At 37.4% G+C, this 21,134-nt stretch overlaps 1 protein-coding gene across 1 annotated transcript; it reads right to left on the reverse strand.

Moving 5' to 3' along the window:
* Positions 1-2,629: 2,629 nt before the first annotated feature.
* On the reverse strand, positions 2,630-20,475 carry LOC127655635 (protein LYRIC-like). Its single transcript, XM_052143532.1, has 13 exons — positions 19,998-20,475; positions 19,689-19,778; positions 12,503-12,587; positions 10,216-10,431; positions 10,008-10,061; positions 9,720-9,890; positions 9,493-9,552; positions 7,255-7,317; positions 7,028-7,149; positions 6,830-6,937; positions 6,640-6,717; positions 6,453-6,552; positions 2,630-3,709 (listed from the first exon to the last, which is right to left on the reverse strand). Exons 1-13 carry the CDS (start codon positions 20,328-20,330, stop codon positions 3,645-3,647), a joined length of 1,545 nt encoding a protein of 514 aa, XP_051999492.1. The 5' UTR covers positions 20,331-20,475; the 3' UTR covers positions 2,630-3,644.
* Between the last annotated feature and the right edge of the window lie 659 nt (positions 20,476-21,134).

Genomic DNA, 21,134 nt, shown 5'->3' on the forward strand with positions numbered 1-21,134 from the left:
CATACGTCTATTTCCCCAAAGACAACCTCTGGACATGACGCTGAGCACGTGCACTCATCTTCTTTGGTCGACCATGGCGAGGCCTGTTCTGAGTGGAACCTGTCTTGTTAAACCGCTGTATGGTCTTGGCCATCGTGCTGCAGCTCAGTGTCAGGGTCTTGGCAATCTTCTTATAGCCTAGGCCATCTTTATGTAGAGCAACAATAATTTTTTTCAGATCCTCAGAGAGTTCTTTGCCATGAAATTCCATGATGAACTTCCAGTGACCAGTATGAGGGAGTGTGAGAGAGATGACACCAAATTTAACACAACTGCTCCCCATTCACACCTCAGACATTGTAACACTAACGAGTCACATGACACCGGGCAGGGAAAATGGATAATTGGGCCCAATTTGGACATTTTCACTTAGGGGTGTACTCACTTTTGTTGCCAGCAGTTAAAACATTAATGGCTGTGTGTTGAGTTATTTTGAGGGGACAGCAAATTTACACTGTTATACAAGCTGTACACTCACGACTTTACATTATAGCAAATTGTCATTTCTTCAGTGTTGTCACATGAAAAATTGGGATAGGTGTACTTACAAATTTGTGAGATACTGTGTATATATATATATATATGATATACTATATATATATATATATATATATATATATATATATATATACAGCTCTGGAAAAACTCTGGACTTGCTATTTATAGGTATGTGTTTGAGTAAAATTTACATTTTTGTTTTATTCTATAAATTACTGACAACATTTCTCCCAAATTCCAAATAAAAATATTGCATTTAGAGTATTTATTTGCAGAAAAAGACAACTTGTCAAAATAACAAATGCAGTGTTTTCAGACCTCAAATAATACGAAGAAAAAAAACAATTCAATCACAGCTTTCATGCGTCTTGCACGCTCTCTACCAGTCTTTCATATTGATGTTGGGCGAGTTAAAAAAATTGACTTAAAAACATTCTAGGAGGAATTCAACAGACACTGAAACATTTGGAGTGGTCTCTTAATTTTTTCCAGAGCTGTATATGCATATATATATATATATATATATATATAAAATGTATGTGTGTGTTTTATTTTTATTGAATTTGACATTTCAATTGAAATTGAATTGTAATTTCATACATTTAAGGAGAGGAATTTATCATTGCCAAGCTCCCAAACATTTGTAATCTCTATAAAGCCAGATTGTTCTTTCACTTCAGAATCACATGTTGCTTCAATTTAGCAAATACTCATTTTTAAATATCAGTAACAACATAAACACTGTTACTTTATCAAAATCAGCAAAGATATTATAGCAAAAAGACATGTGCATCACAGTTCAATGGGTTGACTTTACAAAGTCTTCTACTTCCAGAAGAGCACAGAAACTTTCCCCAGGAGGCAGTGGACATCTAGTACATTGCATAAAACAGGTTTTTCAGTAGTATTGATCATACTGATGATGTGAGGAGGAGCACACTCTGATACGCTAGTGTCAGGAACACAACCTCTCCCTCAACGTCAGTAAGACCAAGGAGCTTGTGGTGGACTTCAGGAGGAAAGACAGAGGACCAGTGGAGAGAGTCAGCAGCTTCAAGTTCCTCGGTGTCCACATCACTGAGGAACTCACATTGTCCGTCCACACTAAGGCCGTTATGAAGAAGGCTCACCAGCGCCTCTTCTTCCTGAGACGGCTGAGGAAGTTTGGAATGAACCGCCACTTAACACAGTTCTACACCAGTACTGTAGAGAGCATCCTGACTGGCTGCATAACCGCCTGGTACGGCAATAGCACCGCCCACAACCGCAAAGCCCTGCAAAGGGTGATGCGATCTGCCAGACACATCATCGGAGGTGTCTGGCAGATCCAGGACATCTATAACAGGCGGTGTGTGAAAAAAGCTTTGAGGATCATCAGAGACTCCAGCCACCCGAGCCATGGGCTGCTCTCACTGCTACCATCAGGCAGGCGGTATCGCAGCATCAGGACCCGCACCAGCCGACTACATGACAGCTTCTTCCCCCAAGCAATCAGACTTTTGAACTCTTGATCACTCACGATACATATATATCATATATACTTATATTAGCCTCAGACTGGACTGGATTTTATACTTCTCTTAATAACACACTGGCATCTGACCATCAACCGACAGCTGAATGTCAACACAACACTTATGTATTTCAACTGATTACATGGAGATTGGGGGTACAGTGTATGTTTATTGTATACAGTCTTATTTTGTATATACTGTATATTGTAGATTATTAGGCGTATGGTGTATATTGTGTTGTTTAACAAGATGTCCAAACAGTGTTATGTGTAAATCACAGATGTTTATTGTAATTGTCATACTGCGATGTTGCTCGGAACTGCACCCAAGACTTTCACCCACTGTTGCACTTGTGTATATGGTTGAGTAACAATAAAGGGATTTGATTTGATATCACATATTATACTAACCGCTTTAAACCGAAAGTTCATGCTATTGAGTTTGGATTTTCTGCGCCATTACATTATTCAAATACATTTTGTAAGCTATTTAGGTACAATGAGCAATGCATGTGACATTACATAAAACTGATTAGGCAAATATCTGCTAAGAGTAAATGTTAGGCACTGAGGCAGGTGTGGAAAGAAACTCTTTATTACTTGTTAAACATGACTTAAGACACAATAAAAAAAGAAAGAAGAAACTGCATGCAACTGACAGATCTTTGTTGCCATCATGTACAACACAAGTTAAGGCATAGGAATTGTCCTGACACTGCTTTACCTGTTGTAACATTGATCACAAACACCTGGCCGGCATCACTACTACTTCACCAAAGCAGGTTAAAAAGTTGTTTGTCTTATACTAGCATGATCTTCTTGTGCTCAAGTCTCTTAGAGTTAGATGCGGTTCACACATATGGCTTGATTTGTGTGTTCCTTTCCACAGTATAACACACTTGTTCCTCCAAATACTTACTCTCATGTTGTTCCAAACCCATATGACTTTCTTTAATCCATGGAACACAAAAGGGTATGTTAGTCTCAGTAGTGATTACTGAGACTAACATACTGCCTAACATCTCCTTTCTGCTCCACGGAAGAACAAGGGTGAGTAAGTGACAGATTTTCATTTTTGGGTGAAATTTCCCTTCAAGTACATCTGTTAGCGCACTCCGTTTAGCCTGGCTGCCCCAGTGTTTCATGAATGAAGATTGAAATGCTCTCATGGTACAGGTCAACAATGATCTATTGGTTCCTTGGAATTCAACAGGACTAAAAGATCCCTTTACATCTCTGTGTGTATATCATAAGTGTGTCGTGGTCACACAGCTCTTGATATGTCGCGAAGGCTTTATGAAAAGAACCGAGGATCTAGTTTCTTCTTAAAAAAACATTTAGCTGCAAATACAAATTTCCAATTTAAATAATGTACTTAAAGAAAGACTACTCTGATTTTTAAGTGTCCCTTCGTATGATGTGAAATGTTATGGAACAATGTCTAGATGCCCATGGGATGGGGACACTGGGATGGGATTCACAAGACAGCGAATTAGGGGTGTCAAAAAAGTACAGTCAGTGATCAAGTGCGAATTTCTGTACAACCCAAAGATTGCATATGTTGTCTCCTCTTTTCTGTACACAGGCAACACACTCATGTCTCTCTCCGTGCCTTCTTTTTGACTTGTTTTGGAGACTCCCAGTTGTCCTCTGTTTTTTCTAGCAGAGGAAAAATAGAAAATATCTCAGAAATTGTTTCACACAAAGAAAGTGAGTGATTATTTAACTTGAGTTTCAATAGCTGGGTTTCAATCCATGTATTTTTATGCTCATTTTGGGATATTCCATAAAAACCGCTGGATGGAAACACCAACATGCAAATCAAATCTCCAAAATGCACAAACAAACGTATACATTCGGTGGTTACATTTTTTTATTCAGTCACGTGAAATGCACAAACTATGATGGAAACACATTTAATGAATAAACTCCTACTGAATTTATTATGAATTCATGATCCACATCAAAAAAGTATTGTGACTGAATAGTTCACTCATAACTGGACTAACCAGCGGACAAATAATCACATCTGAAATGTTGCTATGCTCATCCAAAATAACAATGTCCTGAAAATCCAAAGCCTTTGAGTTTGCAGAGTAAATAAAATGAATACAAACTTGAACTGTGCCAAAGAGCAGTTTTATTGACACATTTGAAAAATATATATAGATCTGTAGGGTAAAGAGCTGTGGGAGGAACACGAACACACACACACACACACACACACACACACGCAGACCTCCCAGAATTTTGTGATGCGCTGTTACTCCCAAACATGGGACAAGTTCTTCTAGAATGTTTTGTCTGTGTGAGTATTTTATCATCGTAGTTATATTCATAGTGGCTACAATTTCTACGTTAGTGATCATTTTATTCTATTGAACACATGGGATACGTGGCTTTATTCGCACAATGTTTTTGTGATATTAGGGTTTTTCCGCATAATAGTTCAATTTCAACATACAAAGAATGCAAATTACTTTTGTTAAATGTCCCATTTGGATTTGATTTATAAATAAAATACTTCGGATTAAAAAAATTTTTAACAGTGTTAAATGAATATTCTGGGTCCAATAGAAGTTAAGCTGATACGACAGAATTTGTTGCAAAATGTTGATTACCACAAAATGTATTTTGACTTGTTTTGTCCCTCCTTTTCTTAAAAAAAGAAAAAGCAAAAATCTGAGATACAGTGGGGCAAATGTGGGCCAATCAGTAACGTTAAAATACTCCGTTTCAAAAGCAAAAAAAAAACAATACGTAAACAACATGTGTGTTAACATGACTTGTGTGATAAATTCGCTTACTATCATTTTCTGCGTAAAGATACTGTATTTCCAATTTTATAACTTTGTTGCCATGACAATGTAATGCCATAAACCCTAAAAGGCTTTTACAAACGATGATTTAAACATTTTACAGCTCAAATAATACAAATAAATTAGTTTTAACAGAAGTATTAAAAGTGCAAACTCCTTAAGACTTCAATTGTTACGGAAGCCCTGAACCGCACTGTGAAAAAACAATTCGCAAAGTGAATTGTTTTTTGTTTTTTGGTGTCTTAGTGCCTTCCTGAGCATATGTCCTACAAAAAAAATTCTCTCTCTCAAAATATATATTTTTTCCTTCTCTCAAAGCAAGAGGTATCCAAACGGGCAAAGACATCTATCTAGAGCAGGTTTACATTAGCCAAAAAACAATTAAAAGCACATTATTTATAGCATCATCCATATTCCCAGTGGTGAATGCCATAAAACAACTAGAAATAACTCCAGTTCTTACACTTGACAACAAATGCCATATGAAACATGTAACCTGAGGTATATTAATTTTATTGTGGGCTTTCATGTATTAGTAGACTCTCAAACATTATTAATGTTTTTGCCTTGATTTAGATTTGCAAAACATTCCTGTTAAGAGTATTATACAACTATAAATCAACAGATCAAGTACCACAGCTGTCATCTGATATGTTACGATTTCATGATTACTGATAGTGGAACCTGGTGAGCAAGGTAGGTACCACATGATAATTGTAAGCTAGCAAGCCAAAAAAAAAAAGTTTCCCCCTCATGTGTTCCCTCTTCAGGAGAAAGAAAAAAAAAGAGGAATTGTTTTTTAATTATTTCTTTTTGAGGAAAAATTATTTATTATTGAGAGCGGCTCAGGAAAGCATTAAAACACCTAAACATTTTTCATAGTGCGGTTCAGGGCTTCCATAAATTGTAATTCTGCAATACATGTAGGAAATCATGGCCACTCACATTAAAACGAAGACTCCATTCATATCAGTAACTTTATAAATGCTCTTTTATTCTACATGGAGAGGGTCCGCACATGGTGGCTGTCATGTTGGAATCACATAACCAGCTGAATATTACTCGCTTAATCTCAGTAACCGTCCTGTTATATGACACTTTCTCTCATTGATTAAATAAATCATGGCTGTCTGTGAATACACAATTTCTACAATGGCATCTGAAACTGAAAACTATTGATTTAAAATTATGCTGCATACAAGCCACTAGGTGTCAGTGTAAGTCCAAGATGACACATGCGAGTGCTATAATAAAATGATAAGCTTCACATTCCTGCTTTTAAACCCTCCAAACATTGGCCCCATTCATTTCCAATGTTAAGTGACTCACTGAAACACTTTTTTGCTTTTTTAAAAGAGTCTAAATAATTTTTTTGTGGTAATCAACATTACGCCACAAATGCTGTTGAATGAACTAAACTGGTATTGAACCTTGAATATTTCCATAAATATTCATAAAGCCCTCATTGTTTAACTATATATGCTCAAGCAGATCATAGGTCCTTATAGGAGAGAGAGAAAAAAAAATCACATTAAACTGACTTTCTTATTGGACTTTGAAGGCTTAAAACAGGTTAAACGTACTTTGTGTTGGTAAAGATGCCGCGGGCTTGTTAGTTGGCTCCGGTCTCTGCTGTGTTTGTACAGGAGCTGATGATACTGCACGTGACACTTCAACACGTGTCTGTGGGAAAGAACAACACAACTACACGTGACCTGCAGTGTGGGTGCTAAAAGCCTGACGTATGTGGAAAAATAAAAAAATCCTCACCCTGGCAGTTAAGATAATTCCAGCTGCGTTCTGTGCCTGTGTTGCAGCGCTCGCATCTCTCTCTGCCTTCACCTGGGACTGAACCAGATAAGAATCAAAGAAAAATATTTAGTGTCAATTAATTAGGTCAGGAGTAGCCAATCAACACTTTATGGTTCATATCTGGGCATGGAAAGATTGTTAATTTCACCTGAGCAGATGCTCCAGCATCTTCTACCTTCTTTTTCTTTTTCTTCTTTTTAGCTTTACCGCTACCAGGGGCACCTGCTTCATCCTTCTCTTTCTCAGTATCAGACTCCTAATAAATGGAAAAAGGAAAATGGTACATTGTCACACTTGGTTCGACTGCTTGGTCAGAAACTAGAATTCAATTCCATCCCTAACCAACCTGTGCCACCTCCAGGACTGGTTTCTCCATCTGTGCTTTGCGCACTGGCTTCTGCTCCACATAGTTGCCCCACTCCTCTGATGGAGCATTCCAATTTGACGATGGATCAGCAGATGTGCTGTCTAAGAAACCAAAAACAGCCATTCTTAAGAGTTCCATAATGCTGAGAATTTAAATGTATTTTTTTAACATACACTAGAACAGGTTTTGTGTGTAAAACTTCATACTTATTCCAGACCATTCGTCATCCACTTGAACAGGAGGATGAGCGCTCCAACTCAAGTCAGGGACTGCAAACACACAGTACAAGATGTTAATTTATTTTTTGCTAATGAAAACAATAGTTTACAACCACATTAGCAACACATATAACATCCATAATAATAATTGGACACGTTTCTGACTAAAATGAAATATTTCTAAGGAAATAAACGAGTGTGACAATATTTATCTATCAAGATTTGTTAAGCTTTGATATTAATGGTTAATATAATTTAATACTGAAGTTATTACATTTTGATGGAAGACTATAAAAAAAGCTAACATTTTTGTAGCCTTTTTAATGAAATAGCACTGATGAATCATGCACAGTAACAACAAGTCCATTTATTAAGAAAATTAATAAGGTAAATTTGTATTTAATTTAGGGCTGGGCGAAAATCTAGATTTTTTTTCAGACTTAAAGGACAATTCAAGATTGAGGTCTTTTTTTTTTTTTTCAAATTTAAATATACTACTAAAAATGTCAACATGATTAAAATATTATGTTCTTTATTAGAATGCAAGGCAACCTGGTTAGGGATATCAAAGCACTTTTCTTTATAGATAAAATAGATGTGCAAGAAAAACGTACAAAACACAAAGAGCACAACACAGGAAGTTATCAAACATGGTAAATGTAAAATAAAATAAGATCTAATTTTCTTATAAATAACACAAATGCTCAGATATATTCAAATAAAATAAGAAAACTGCCAAATACTTAGCCAATGTAGGCATTCATTTCCAAAATCACATCTATCTAGACAGTTATCTAAATATTCTAAAGTTTATCTAGAAAGTATTCATTGTATATCAAACACTTTGCAAGTTTAATCACAAACCCCTGCGAAAAAGTGTCCAGACATCAGAAAACTTGTCTAGACAAGTTTTTTCCCCAGTTTGAATCAGGAAATGAACTTGCGTTACGGACGTGAAAATATGGAAATGGAAAAAAATGAAAACGCTTGCAACCTGCTGACTTTGACCTCTATTATTGATACTACTGATTGAATTAAGATTTAAATTGGAATATGGCCTTGCGCAATTTACTAAATGTAAAACAGCTGTGCTTAAAAATCTGACAAACTGCTTTCACCACTTCTGTCAGTGCTGTGTGAGCACACAGTGCCCTCTAGCAGGAATGTGAGGTACAGGCTTAGCAGCGCAGCAATATGAAATAATAAATGATTATCATTAAGTCAAGTCAATTTTATTTGTATAGCGCCTTTCACAACACACATCGTTTCAAAGCAGCTTTACAGAATATCAGCATTAACAGACGATAAAACTGTAATGTCTATAAAGTCGATTAATCATCATTGTGTAATTAAGCCGTTGTATACATGCAGAATGAAGTGAAGCTTCAATCACACTTGAAATCTTACCTGCTTTTATATCAGTCTCCATGTTGTTAACCTACGTTACGTTCATTTAGAGTACACACACGTGCAGCTGATCAGATTGGGGCGACATCAATCTAAGGGCTATGAAAAAATTTTCTCATACTTATTCAGCCTTTGGTGGCTCGACAACGTATCTAACTGTAGCGTTTGCTAATCTTTAGATGAAATAACTTTATTCCTCAATATAAAATAAACGTAAGCCCTTGCATTAATACGGCCCTGCTTACAACGGATGTGAATGGGGCCAATCCATAAATGTTAAAATACTCATGTTTCAAAACTATAGCCGAAAGACAAACAATGTGTGTTAACATGATTTTACTGTGATGAAATCGCTTGCTAACCTTTTCTGTGGAAAGTTATATTTAATTTAAAAATTGACTATAAAAACTATAATTTAAACATCTTTACAGCTAAAATAATACACAAATTTTAACATAAGAATGAATGTGCACTTTCATAAAACAATAAGCTTCTGCCTTTAAACCCTCCAAAAATTGGCCCCAATCACTTCCATTGTAAGTGTCTCACTGTAACCTCGATTTTTGCTTCTTTTTTAAAGAAAAAGAGGGACAACTAAAATGTATTTATTTTTTGGTGGTAATCAACATTGTCACAAATGCAGTTGACTGCTCTAAACTCGTACTGAATACAGAATATACCTTTAATTGATCAAATAAAATAAAATAAAAATTCTTTAAGTATCTTTAAGTACACTGTGTAATGTGACTACAGTAAGCATTACAGGGAAAAAAGGTTCTCAGCTCTAGGTAACATATACATTTCACAAGTAATAATTACCAGCAGTTAATCCACTGAATGAGACTGGAATATGCGATCCATCCACAATGGTCCATGAGCCTGAATTAAGAAAATGTCAAATATATATGTATAAAAAAATTTAAAAAAATTATTTGTTTTTTATTTGCAACTGTTTTATCCAGAAAAAAACATAAGGCAAGACTGAGGACACTCATGACATGGACATATTTTTAAGAATTTGAGCTAAATAATACTCATTTCAGTACCTTCCATATCTTGGGGCCAGATAGATGGTTCAGTAGTCTGATGCTCAGTCGGAAGAGACATGCTGGTCCAGCTCTCTGCCTGAACACTGGCCATTTGAGGAGGAAGCTGCAGGCCAAGATCACTCCAGCCAGAACTATTAACAGACAGCACTTCCTCCCAACATGTGGTCACTAGAAGACCAGAAGACGCGTGTAATCGATGATCAATGCGGATGCAAAAAACACATTTCTGACACCCATTAATCAACATTGAAGACAGCGTTTCTAATTTTTATTAAATGCGATTACCTTGCGGAATTACAGTCTCTTGGACATAAGTTGCTTCAATTTGAGGTGGATCGACTAAAAAGTGAGAAAACAGGAGAGAATAATTCAGATTCTCTGATAATATATTCAAGCCTGTTCATCAATTATGTGAAAATGGAAAGCAAATTACAAACCGTGATTATATATAGTCAAAATATTGTTTCTTAATTGACTCCAGTGGTAAACATACCATCCACTTCTCTTTGGACTGTAGGTGCAGATGCAGTAGTGGTGGTGGTGGTGATGAAGATTTCAGGTTCTTCGGTGTTAGTGTGGAATTGCTCCATGGTATTAGTGGCAATCGACACCGCTGTTGCTTTTGGGCTGGCTGACCCATCACCCGGAGTCTTGTCCTTTCGCCGTTGTTGGCGTTTCTCGCGGTTACTGACCTTGGTCTCCCAGGTACCTGACAGATATGACAGTATAATAATCAGCCTTCCTACTCTTTACCAGGCATAATTTTCTAGGTCATTTTATGTTCTGAAATATTTAAGCAAAAACACACTAGAGGTCATGATGTATATTAAGATTAGTTTTTCTGAATTCTATATTCATGGTTTAATTTTCATTTTTACAAAAGTGGTGTCTAATCAAATGAAAACAGATATACTTATACATTTTTAACATTGCATTATTTTTATCAAATGAAGTTTTTTCTACAAAATCCTCAACACAACTCAAAACAACACTGGAGAATTTAAAAACATTAAGTGCTGCACAAAAAAACATCAGATGTGAGATATTGCTTTAATACATTTTTATTATTTAATCACAGTAAACATTACATTACTATACAGTAGTTCTATATAGTTTTGGTCCCCCATTTCAATCAAGCTTTTATTAAGATGTTTCTGTGTGTTTTTAACTGGCCCAGTGTGATTATTAAACCCCAAAAGCTGTTATTTAATTATCTACACCTATCAGCGCAACTTTAAAACCACCAGCCTAATATTGTGTAGGTTCCCTTCGTGCCACCAAAACAGCACCAACCCACATCTCAGAATAGCATAATAGCAGAGATGTTATTCTTCTCGTAGACTTCGTCAGTTTGAACCAGTCTGGCTGTTGACCTCTCTCATTAACAAGGCGTTTCCTTCCACAGAACTGCCACTCACTGGATGATTGTTGTTTTTGGCACCATTCGGAGTAAATTCTTGAGACTGGTGTGTGACAATCCCAGATCAGCAGGTACAGAAATACTCAAACCAGCTCAACTGGCATAACCGCTCTTTACAATTGTGGTGAGAAGAATATCGGGTTGGTGCTGTTTAGGTGGCACGAAGGGGACCTACAGAATGTGCTGCATGCTTCAGAGGGATCCGCTCTCTGTCATCTACTACTACAACATTTTTGTATTTTTATTTTATTCCATGACTAGAAAACTCCATTGCAAAATACCAGGTTTTCCAGGATGGGTGGGAACCCTGAATAATGACACTGACACCTGTATGCAAATAAACACTGAGCTTTGAGTCACAGCTATCCATTAAGCAAATTATTTGGTCTTTACTACATTAAATAGTTATATAGGTAGTTGACATTAAATACTTGTCCTCCAGTGTTACATGCTATTCTCAATTAAATATGTTTCAGCATATTGCTAATTATTTTATACTAATACTTTTTTATCCCCTTTTTCTCCCAATTTGGAATGACCAATTCCCGCTACTTTGTAGGTCCTCGTGGTGGCGCGGTTACTCACCTCAATCTGGGTGGTGAAGGACAAGTCTCAGTTGCCTCCGCTTCTGAGACAGTCAATCCATTTATCTTATCATGTGGCTCGCTGTGCATGACACTGTAGAGACTCACAGCATGGGAGGCTCATGCTACTCTCCGTGATCCACGCACAACTTACCACACGCCCCATTGAGAGTGAAAACCACTTATTCATGACCACGAGTAGGTTACCCCATCTGACTCTACCCTCCCCCTAGCAACCGAGCCAATTTGGTTGCTTAGGAGACCTGGCTGGAGTCACTCAGCACACACAAATGAGACTATTATTTAAAACTGTCACACCATTTAAAATAAACTTTGTGAAAGGTGAATAAAAACTTTGAGAAATGTCACAGCACCTACAATATACACTTTCCCCAACACATTTATTTAAAAAAAGAAAACTAAAATCTTGATGTTGATCAAAAATCATTGACAAGTTATTCTTCATCTCCCCATTTACTACATGTAAATCAAATCATACCTACATTTACATTTATTCATTTGGCAGATGCTTTTATCCAAAGCGACTTAAAGAGGAACAATACAACATAAGTGATTCATCTTAAGAAGACAGTAGTATGAAAAGTGTTGCATTACAAAGTTTCATTTGCATCAGAACAGAAATTAGAGTGCAATAAGAATGATATATATACACTTTATTTATGTATGTGTATATATATTATGAGTGTATGTTCAAGTGCTCATGGAAAAGATGTGTCTTTAGCCGTTTGCCTTTGACCTTTAGCCATCACATATACCTTCATCAGGTTCTTTGCCATCAGTGGATGTAGAGGACTTCTTCTCTTTAACAGGCTGCTTTGGCTTTTTCTTATTCTTTTTTGCCTAAAGCCACACAGAATTACAAGATATGGTGATTTGTTGTACAAACTTGTTCCATAACAAAGAAAAACTGATTTGCACCAGACATTGCTCAGTCAAACTGCAGAAATCTAAATCAGATTTGCTCCATCTGCAAGTCCAGATGGTAATATCAAATCAATGTCCTCTGACTCCAAATAAACACATATGGTGTTTGATACAAGGTTAAAAACCATACAAACCTTCAGCCCAAACCGGAAGGTGAAACAACATTTTCACTTGGTGACCATTATTTTTAGGTGTCTCAGTGCCGTCGTGAGAATATCCTTCATTTTTATTCTCCTCAAGAGGCAACACATGAGAATTTTTTTTCTTGCTAGCTTACAATTAGCATGTGGTACAAATCTCATCCACTATCATTAAACTCATGAGAGGTGAAGAAGGTAAGAAAGGCAGATGTATATTTTACATTGATTTGTTTGCTGTTTTAAAGCTTTTTGTTTTATTTAAAGATTTATTTTAAGTGTTTAAGTTTAAAGTAACCCTTTCAAGTGATTTTAGCTGAAAGGTGAGTAGTTTTCATCTCCAAAGTATGAAATCTTATTAAAGTGACAGAATCCCTGTGGTACTTTATCTGTTGATTTATATATAGATTTATAGTTATAGTATACTTCATTAACAAGAATGTTTAGCAAATCTTAATAATAAAAAAAAACATTTAAATGTTAGAAAGTCTTATAATACATGAAATTCCACAATTAAATGATCCTCAGCTTATACGTTTCATATGGCATTTGTTGTCAAATCAATAAGGCGTTCAACACAGCACTTAACACTGAAAACACAGCTAGAGGCATTGCAACAGTCAAAGATGTACATCTAGTGCGTGTTTACATAGAACAATTAAAAAAAAAGTGCAATAGCAACAGCAGCATCGATATTTCCAATGGTGGGAATCAAACACTCACAATTAACTCCCATTTCACACTTGACAACAAATGCCACATGAAACATATGTAACCTGAGGTATATTCATTGAATTGTGGGATTTCGTGTATTAGAAGCGGCTGTGGCTCAGTTTGTAGAGCGGGTTGTCCACTAATCGCAGGGTTGGTGGTTCGATTCCCGGCCCACATGACTCCACATGCCGAAGAGTCCTTGAGCAAGACACTGAACCCCAATGGCAGGCTAGCGCCTTGGTGTGTAAATGTGAGTGTGAATGGGTGAACGAGACACAGTGTAAAGCGCTTTGAATACCGCTAAGGTTAAAAAGACGCTATATAAGTGCAGACCATTTAGAAGACTGTTTAATATTTTTTTTTCTTTATTTCGATTTGCAAAACATTCTTGTTATTGTATTATACTAGAACTATAAATCTATAAATGTACAGATAAAGTACCACAGACATTCTATAACCTTGTAAGCATAAGATTTATTTCTTGTTGATAGTGGCACCAGGTGGCCGAGGTTGGTACCAAATGCTCATTAAATATTTTTTTTTAAAAGATTGGCTCATGGAGGCCTTAAAACACCTAAAAAAAAAAAATCCCTTTTTTTCACCTTCGGTTCCAGGCATCCGTACTTTCTCTCTGCACCTAAGAAAATAAGAGATTGTTTTTCTTTCTTTTTTTTTTCCAATTAAAAAAAAAAGTGTATTCGGTGTATGAGTGAATGTTATAATATTCACATATTGTATCTATTGTTCGTATGCCAATAACTGATCGGATTTAAATATATGGAAAGTTCTGATTGGTCATGGGGTCACATATATATAGTATGTATCGGGGCTGGGAAATTTAATGCATTCTTTTCTGTGATTAATAGTTGACTGTTAAGAGAGTCAAAACAAATTAACCAGCTGCCATATCTATTTGCATCGCCTGAAAACAGTCACTTCAGTGTCAAAAGCGAAACCAAAAGTGTGCATGACAGAGACTTAACGACTTTAAATCTTAAAACGTAAGCATATTACACTTTAGCATTCAATTAGTTTTGTATCTGTATGTATGCTGTCTAATCATGGATTGGCAATGAACACTTGCGTTTATCTTGCCAAGAGAGCTTGATATGAATTAAATCTGCCCACTTGATCCTATTAATAAAAAAGTACACTGGAAAATGGCAGAACATCTTGCCCAACTTTTAATTACAGCATGTACAGTAAGTATAATGATATGAAGTTAAACCACAATTTCAAAGTGACAACTCAGAAACAAGACATTTACATGTACACCAATACTCTGAGTATAAGGAATAATTAGATTAAGATGTTTACATGATTTGGGCAAACCTCTTCAATCTTATTTACATACTCCTTGCCAATAATCTGATTATTGCTTTTTTTTATAAAATAATATTACAAAAAGCATCTTGTTGCAAATACAGTATCTCAGAATAGTGAGTACACCCCTCACATATTTGATTATATCTTTTCATGTGACAACACTGAAGAAATGACCTTCCGTTTGAGGATGCCCCACAGATGCTCAATAGGGTTTAGGTCTGGAGACATGATTGGCCAGGCCATCACCTTCACTCTCAGCTTCTTTAGCAAGGCAGTGGTCGTCTTGGAGGTGTATTTGGGGTCGTTATCATGCTGGAATACTGCCCTGCGGCCCAGTCTCCAAATGGAGGGGATCATGCTCTGCTTCAGTATGTCACAGTTAGGGTTGCAACAATATGAGATTTTCACGGTATGATAACGTCTCAGAAAATATCACAGTTTCACAATATACGGTAGTACACAATTACTATTATTAGTGAAAACAGAAGGGTTATTTTATTTATTTATTTATTTTTGAGCAAACAATTTATTATAATTGAAACCATTTATTTTAATGAAGTATGTGTAAAAAAAATGTCTCCTTTTGAAAATAAAATAAATAGAAAAAATAAGAAAGCTAACAGAATTATAATAAACAGAATTATAAACATGATAATAAATATCATGTAACTATAACATGTTATATAACTAAAGCATGTTAGTTTATATGTTAAATTAACTACTAAATGAAAAATAACATCAGCTGTGTGAGCTTTTTAAATAATGTCCTATGATTATTAATAATTAACATATACTGTAGACGCACGACAGCACAGCCAGACTGCTCCTGTCTGTACCTTTAACTCAGTGGTTCTCAACTGGTTTTGCTTCAGGAAACATTGGAAATCAAGTGTCGAGCTCTCATAGATTAAACATAACCTGTATTTAATGTATCCTGGGTTGCACTTCCTTTTATGTTGTTGTTCGTGGTTTTCCAGTACAAGGATATGCAAGTTACATTATTTTTGTTGTTGATCTACAAAAATCTACAGGAAGTTTTCTCTCCCGCTTTTAAAAATTGAAGAGCATATTTACTTATATGAGCCCATTATTATCCTGTTTGTTACCTAATATTAAATATTTATACACAAATTACATAGAAGGAAAGGCTCCTCATTACCATGGTTAGGTCAGTGTGCTAGCCTTAAATAACAATAATAATAATACATTAAATTATTTATGAAAAATACATACTAGCTGAAACACATCTTGAAACTTTAACACTGCCACTGTTGATATAAAATGAGGTCTAATAGATTCTACTTTTAGATTATTTCATATGAAACTATAACATTTTGTCATAATATAAGTTACTTTTACTCATGTAAAATCCTGAAACAAATTTGTAAAGGTGATGGTGTGTCATTTTGTATTTATTTATTTAGGCGCAGAGCACAGTGTTGCTCTTTTCCTCTTCAGTGCTGTTTGGCATGTCAGGGCTGCTACTGTTTAAGAGGTTCAGTTTTGACAATCTACGTAACACTTTAAACTAGAAAAGTCTCGCTAGAATTGAAATTGGTCACAGTTTTGATGTCTGCGCTCCGCAATATCGAGGGAAGCCCAGTTGTTGAATGCGCGCACCAGAGAGAAGAGCAGCTCATTAGCGCGAGCTCGTTACACTCGCGAAAGTGCAGATGAGAAGTCTTTAGCTGTTTGCGAGATTATCATTAAATATCTTCAATGGGAGAAGTTACCATGGCATTGTTATTTCCCTGCTGTGCGAATAGACCAGTTGAGAAACACTGCTTTAACTCACACACTCATGTCAGACCCCCTCTCCTCGCTTCTCTCTGACATCTGCTGCATGCATGTGTGTGTGTGCGCGTGTGTGTGTGGCGCAAGTTCACGAGTCTGACAGACAGTCTAGAAGGAAAGGAGATGTGCACGTGCATGTGAGAATCTCCGTCCGGTTGCATTTTTTTCTCAATACCGTAGATAAGCAAATGTACATGGTATGATAACCGTCAATTTTCAAACCGTGGTATACCGCTGCAACCCTAGTCACAGTACATGTTGGTATTCATGGTTCCCTCAATGAACTGTAGCTCCCCAGTGCCGGCAACACTCATGCAGCCCCAGACCATGACACTCCCACCACCATGCTTGAATGTAGGCAAGATACACTTGTCTTTGTACTCCTCACCTGGTTTCCGCCAGTTTATCTTGGTCTCATCAGACCACAGGACATGGTTCCAGTAATCCATGTCCTTAGTCTGCTTGTCTTCAGCAAACTGTTTGCGGGCTTTCTTGTGCATCATCTTTAGAAGAGGCTTCCTTCTGGGACGACAGCCATGCAGACCAATTTGATGCAGTGTGCGGCGTATGGTCTGAGCACTGACAGGCTGACCCCCCCACCCCTTCAACCTCTGCAGCAATGCTGGCAGCACTCATACGTCTATTTCCCAAAGACAACACGTGCACTCATCTTCTTTGGTCGACCATGGCGAGGCCTGTTCTGAGTGGAACCTGTCTTGTTAAACCGCTGTATGGTATTGGCCATCGTGCTGCAGCTCAGTGTCAGGGTCTTGGCAATCTTCTTATAGCCTAGGCCATCTTTATGTAGAGCAGCAATAATTTTTTTCAGATCCTCAGAGAGTTCTTTGCCATGAGGTGCCATGTTGAACTTCCAGTGACCATTATGAGGGAGTGTGAGAGCGATGACACCAAATTTAACACAACTGCTCCCCATTCACACCTCAGACATTGTAACACTAATGAGTCACATGACACCGGGCAGGGAAAATGGCTACTTTGGGCCCAATTTGGACATTTTCACTTAGGGGTGTACACACTTTTGTTGCCAGCAGTTTAGACATTAATGGCTGTGAGAGTTATTTTGAGGGGACAGCAAATTTACACTGTTATACAAGCTGTGCACTCAATACTTTACATTGTAGCAAAGTGTCATTTCTTCAGTGTTGTCACATGAAAAGATATAATCAAATATTTACAAAAATGTGAGGGGTGGTCACTTTTGTGAGATACTGTATGTATCTTTAAATACAGCTTGGCATAAGGAAAAGAAGTCAGTCAGTGTGTGAGTCTTTTTGAACAATTTATTAAAAGAACCAGTTAATAAGAATAATTTTCGACTACACTGGAAGCGTTGTCTCAATATATTCACTAAAACGAATTGGTTCATAGTAATTTGTTTGTTTATCAGATGACACTCTGTCTGTTTTGATTCACTACTGAGAATTGATTCATAAGAGTCACTTGTTTGTGAATCAGAATACACGCGATGGATATTGATGTGTTCTTGCTGACATTCAATTAAGACTACAAACAGACATTCACATCTTGGGAAAATGTGTTTTCTTATGCCATGGGGCAATAGATTCTGCATATGGGGAGCAACACTGCTGTAAAACAGTGCAAGAAACTGCCGTTTAACATTAAGCCAAGAAGTGTAGCTTCTTCTGTTTTGCAATGTTTTCAAACCTGTGCTCGAGTGAAACATCATCCATCTGAAGCACTGGCGTAGGCGCACGGTCAGACAGGAAGAAATGTGATTTATGGCCAGACGTTCCGTTTTTCCTGGAACAGTCCTCTATTTAAGCACTTTTTCTAGTGTCCTGACTTTAGTGTCTAGTGTTTTGTCCCATATTTCCCCTCTCCTAAAATTTCTCTTTTGTCCCATATTTCCCCTCCAGTGAGAAACACTGAGAAACATTACTGCCAATGAAAAGTACAAGGTGACCAAAGTTACAGATGCTGAAGCACCCTCTACTTTGCATTGATCTGCACATAGGTAACAATATGTCAATTTCATTTTTGCTGGGAGGGGGCTGTCCCGTTTTCCACAAGCAGGAATCTGGTCACCCCAAATATAAAGCAAATAAAACAGGTGAATTGCACATATCTTACTGCGATTATCATTACTCTGATTATTAGCATAATCTAGGGTGACCATATTCCCTCTTTTTCCAAGACATGTCCTCTTTTTTTGGACCAGCTGGGATTTCTAAATTTGCAAAAATGTCCAGGATTCTGCTTTAGTTGCATTATGATGTGCATCTGGTCTAATACTTCATTGTGTGTGTGTGCGGCATATTTGAATTGCTTCAACCCCTCTTTGTAAGTCCCACCTTCTTGCACACCAATTGGTCGATTATAAGAGGCTTGCAGCAACAATTGGCCAAATTCCTGCCTGTCAATCTCTCTGCAAATGCACAAAGCTCTGTTGTGTTCGGACAGTTGCTTGACAGTCGCAGCAAATGACAGCTAAGTGGAAACAATGCCCAAACGAAAGTGCAAATTTCCAGAAGATTTGCACAAAAATAACACCCATGCTTTTGTCCAGGTCGAGATCCGTGGGAAGCAGAATGTATGACATGTAAAGCTGGCACTTATGTGTCAGTTGCCAATAAAGGTGCAGTAATTAAGCAGCACACATTAGCTCTGCAAAGCATAAAGGCTTTTTGCGACCAGGTCAAATTGTCACATTTCCTAATTTTCCACGGCCATAGTAATAGTAAATGAAGGTACACTCATAGCATCAAATAATTTATTTTAGTACATGGACATTCAAAAGAATGTTGGACATTTGTATTTATTTATATACATTTATGTTAAGCTAATAGAGTGTCTTTTTCGCTGTATTAAAAAGTTTGCATTCATAGTAACACTGTTTTGAACCCTAACCTCACCCTCCAAAAAAGGTGTCCTCATTTTGGAAAACCAGAATATGGTCATCCTACATAATCGCAATATTCTGTTTACATGAGCAACAGTTTAATCGCAGTATTGCCGTAATCGCATTATGAGGGTGCATGTATACGTAGCCAATGTATTTCACTACCTTGTCAGTCTTCACATCGTGTGGTCCTCGAGTTTCAACCACTTCGGCATCTTCCAGTGGTTCAACAGCAAGACCATTCCTCTGAGCTTTCTGTGAAACATTTAAATAACCGACATTTAAAAACATAAAACAAAAGGACGCAGAAATAATGCACCATTCTAAAGATGCGTGTCTCATTCAACAGCGTCATTCTCTTTTTAGTGGGTAATTTACGACACATTTCGCCCTTTAACTGCTGTTTTGAATGGCGTAAATGATGCCTGAATGCCCATATATTCTCCCACTCATGTCAGTAAACAATAGCCAAACCTTTTCAGCATTTTTCTTTCTGTTCCTTTTCTTTGGCTCATCAGATTTGTGGTCTGGTTTCTTCGCCGGTGGAACTGGACTGGTGTTTTCGAGCTCCCCTGGAAAGCTTTTCGACACACCACTGCAGAACGACACCCATAAAACCAGCATGAGAACCAGACCGAGCCAGGCCGTTACGAGCAGCACCCATGGAGCGCACAGATCGGGATTCAAACCCAAGTCTATTCCCAGCTCAGACTTCAGGAAGACGAGGGCGGTCGACAGGATTTCTCTCACATATCCCGTGATCTGCTCCACATGTTGTGCCGCGATCTCTTGCCAACCCGGTGCCATTGCGACGTATTGTATTGTGTGGCCACAGGCGTGTGATCATTCACAAGATCGATATTTTGTGATAATTACACGAGAAAAGACATTGCATTGCCAGCCTGTTGCAACTCGCCAGCATACCACCGATGACTACTGCTTCTTTGATCCTCTGCTCATCATTGGTTAAAGGTGCAGGAACAAAGTCGCCAACAGCGCCTCCTATTGGACTGGAGTGTAAAGTGCCCAAGTAAGCATAAACCTTAGCTGTGGCCAAAACAACACATTGTACACTATGCACTTACAAAATGTACTAATACACTCATCCATGTAGTGTATGAATGTTCAAAGTTTAGTATCGTCCCAAATGGAGCACTCAACGGATATTTACTACACGTAAGCATTCGCCGTTTAACACCTGGGGCATGTTCAATCTCAACGGTTTCCGGGTTGAACGACATGTTTCCTCTAAACGGTGTGAAAAGGGCTTTGAGGTACGTGTTCTCTCGTTTGCTGGGTGTGTCAGAGGTGTTAACCAATCAGCAGCGACGTGTATATTTTTATGGGGCATGACAGCATGGCTGTGAGAATTAGCCATACCGCCTCTTCAATGGCATGCATGGTACAAAGCTGTACCTAAATCACATCTGATTTTCCACAACTCATATTGCCTAGAGTTTATTATTTAATTTTTTTGTCAACTGAATGTTATATTCTGGTAAGCACTGAATATTTGCGACACTGTTTTACGGTGCCAGGGACGGGTTGCTGGTGATTTTGGGTATTGGAGCACATGTAAAAGATTGAGGCAGGTGAACGAATAAAGGTTCC

The sequence above is a fragment of the Xyrauchen texanus genome, chromosome 15 (assembly GCF_025860055.1).
Source record: "Xyrauchen texanus isolate HMW12.3.18 chromosome 15, RBS_HiC_50CHRs, whole genome shotgun sequence".
Lineage (NCBI taxonomy): Eukaryota > Metazoa > Chordata > Actinopteri > Cypriniformes > Catostomidae > Xyrauchen > Xyrauchen texanus.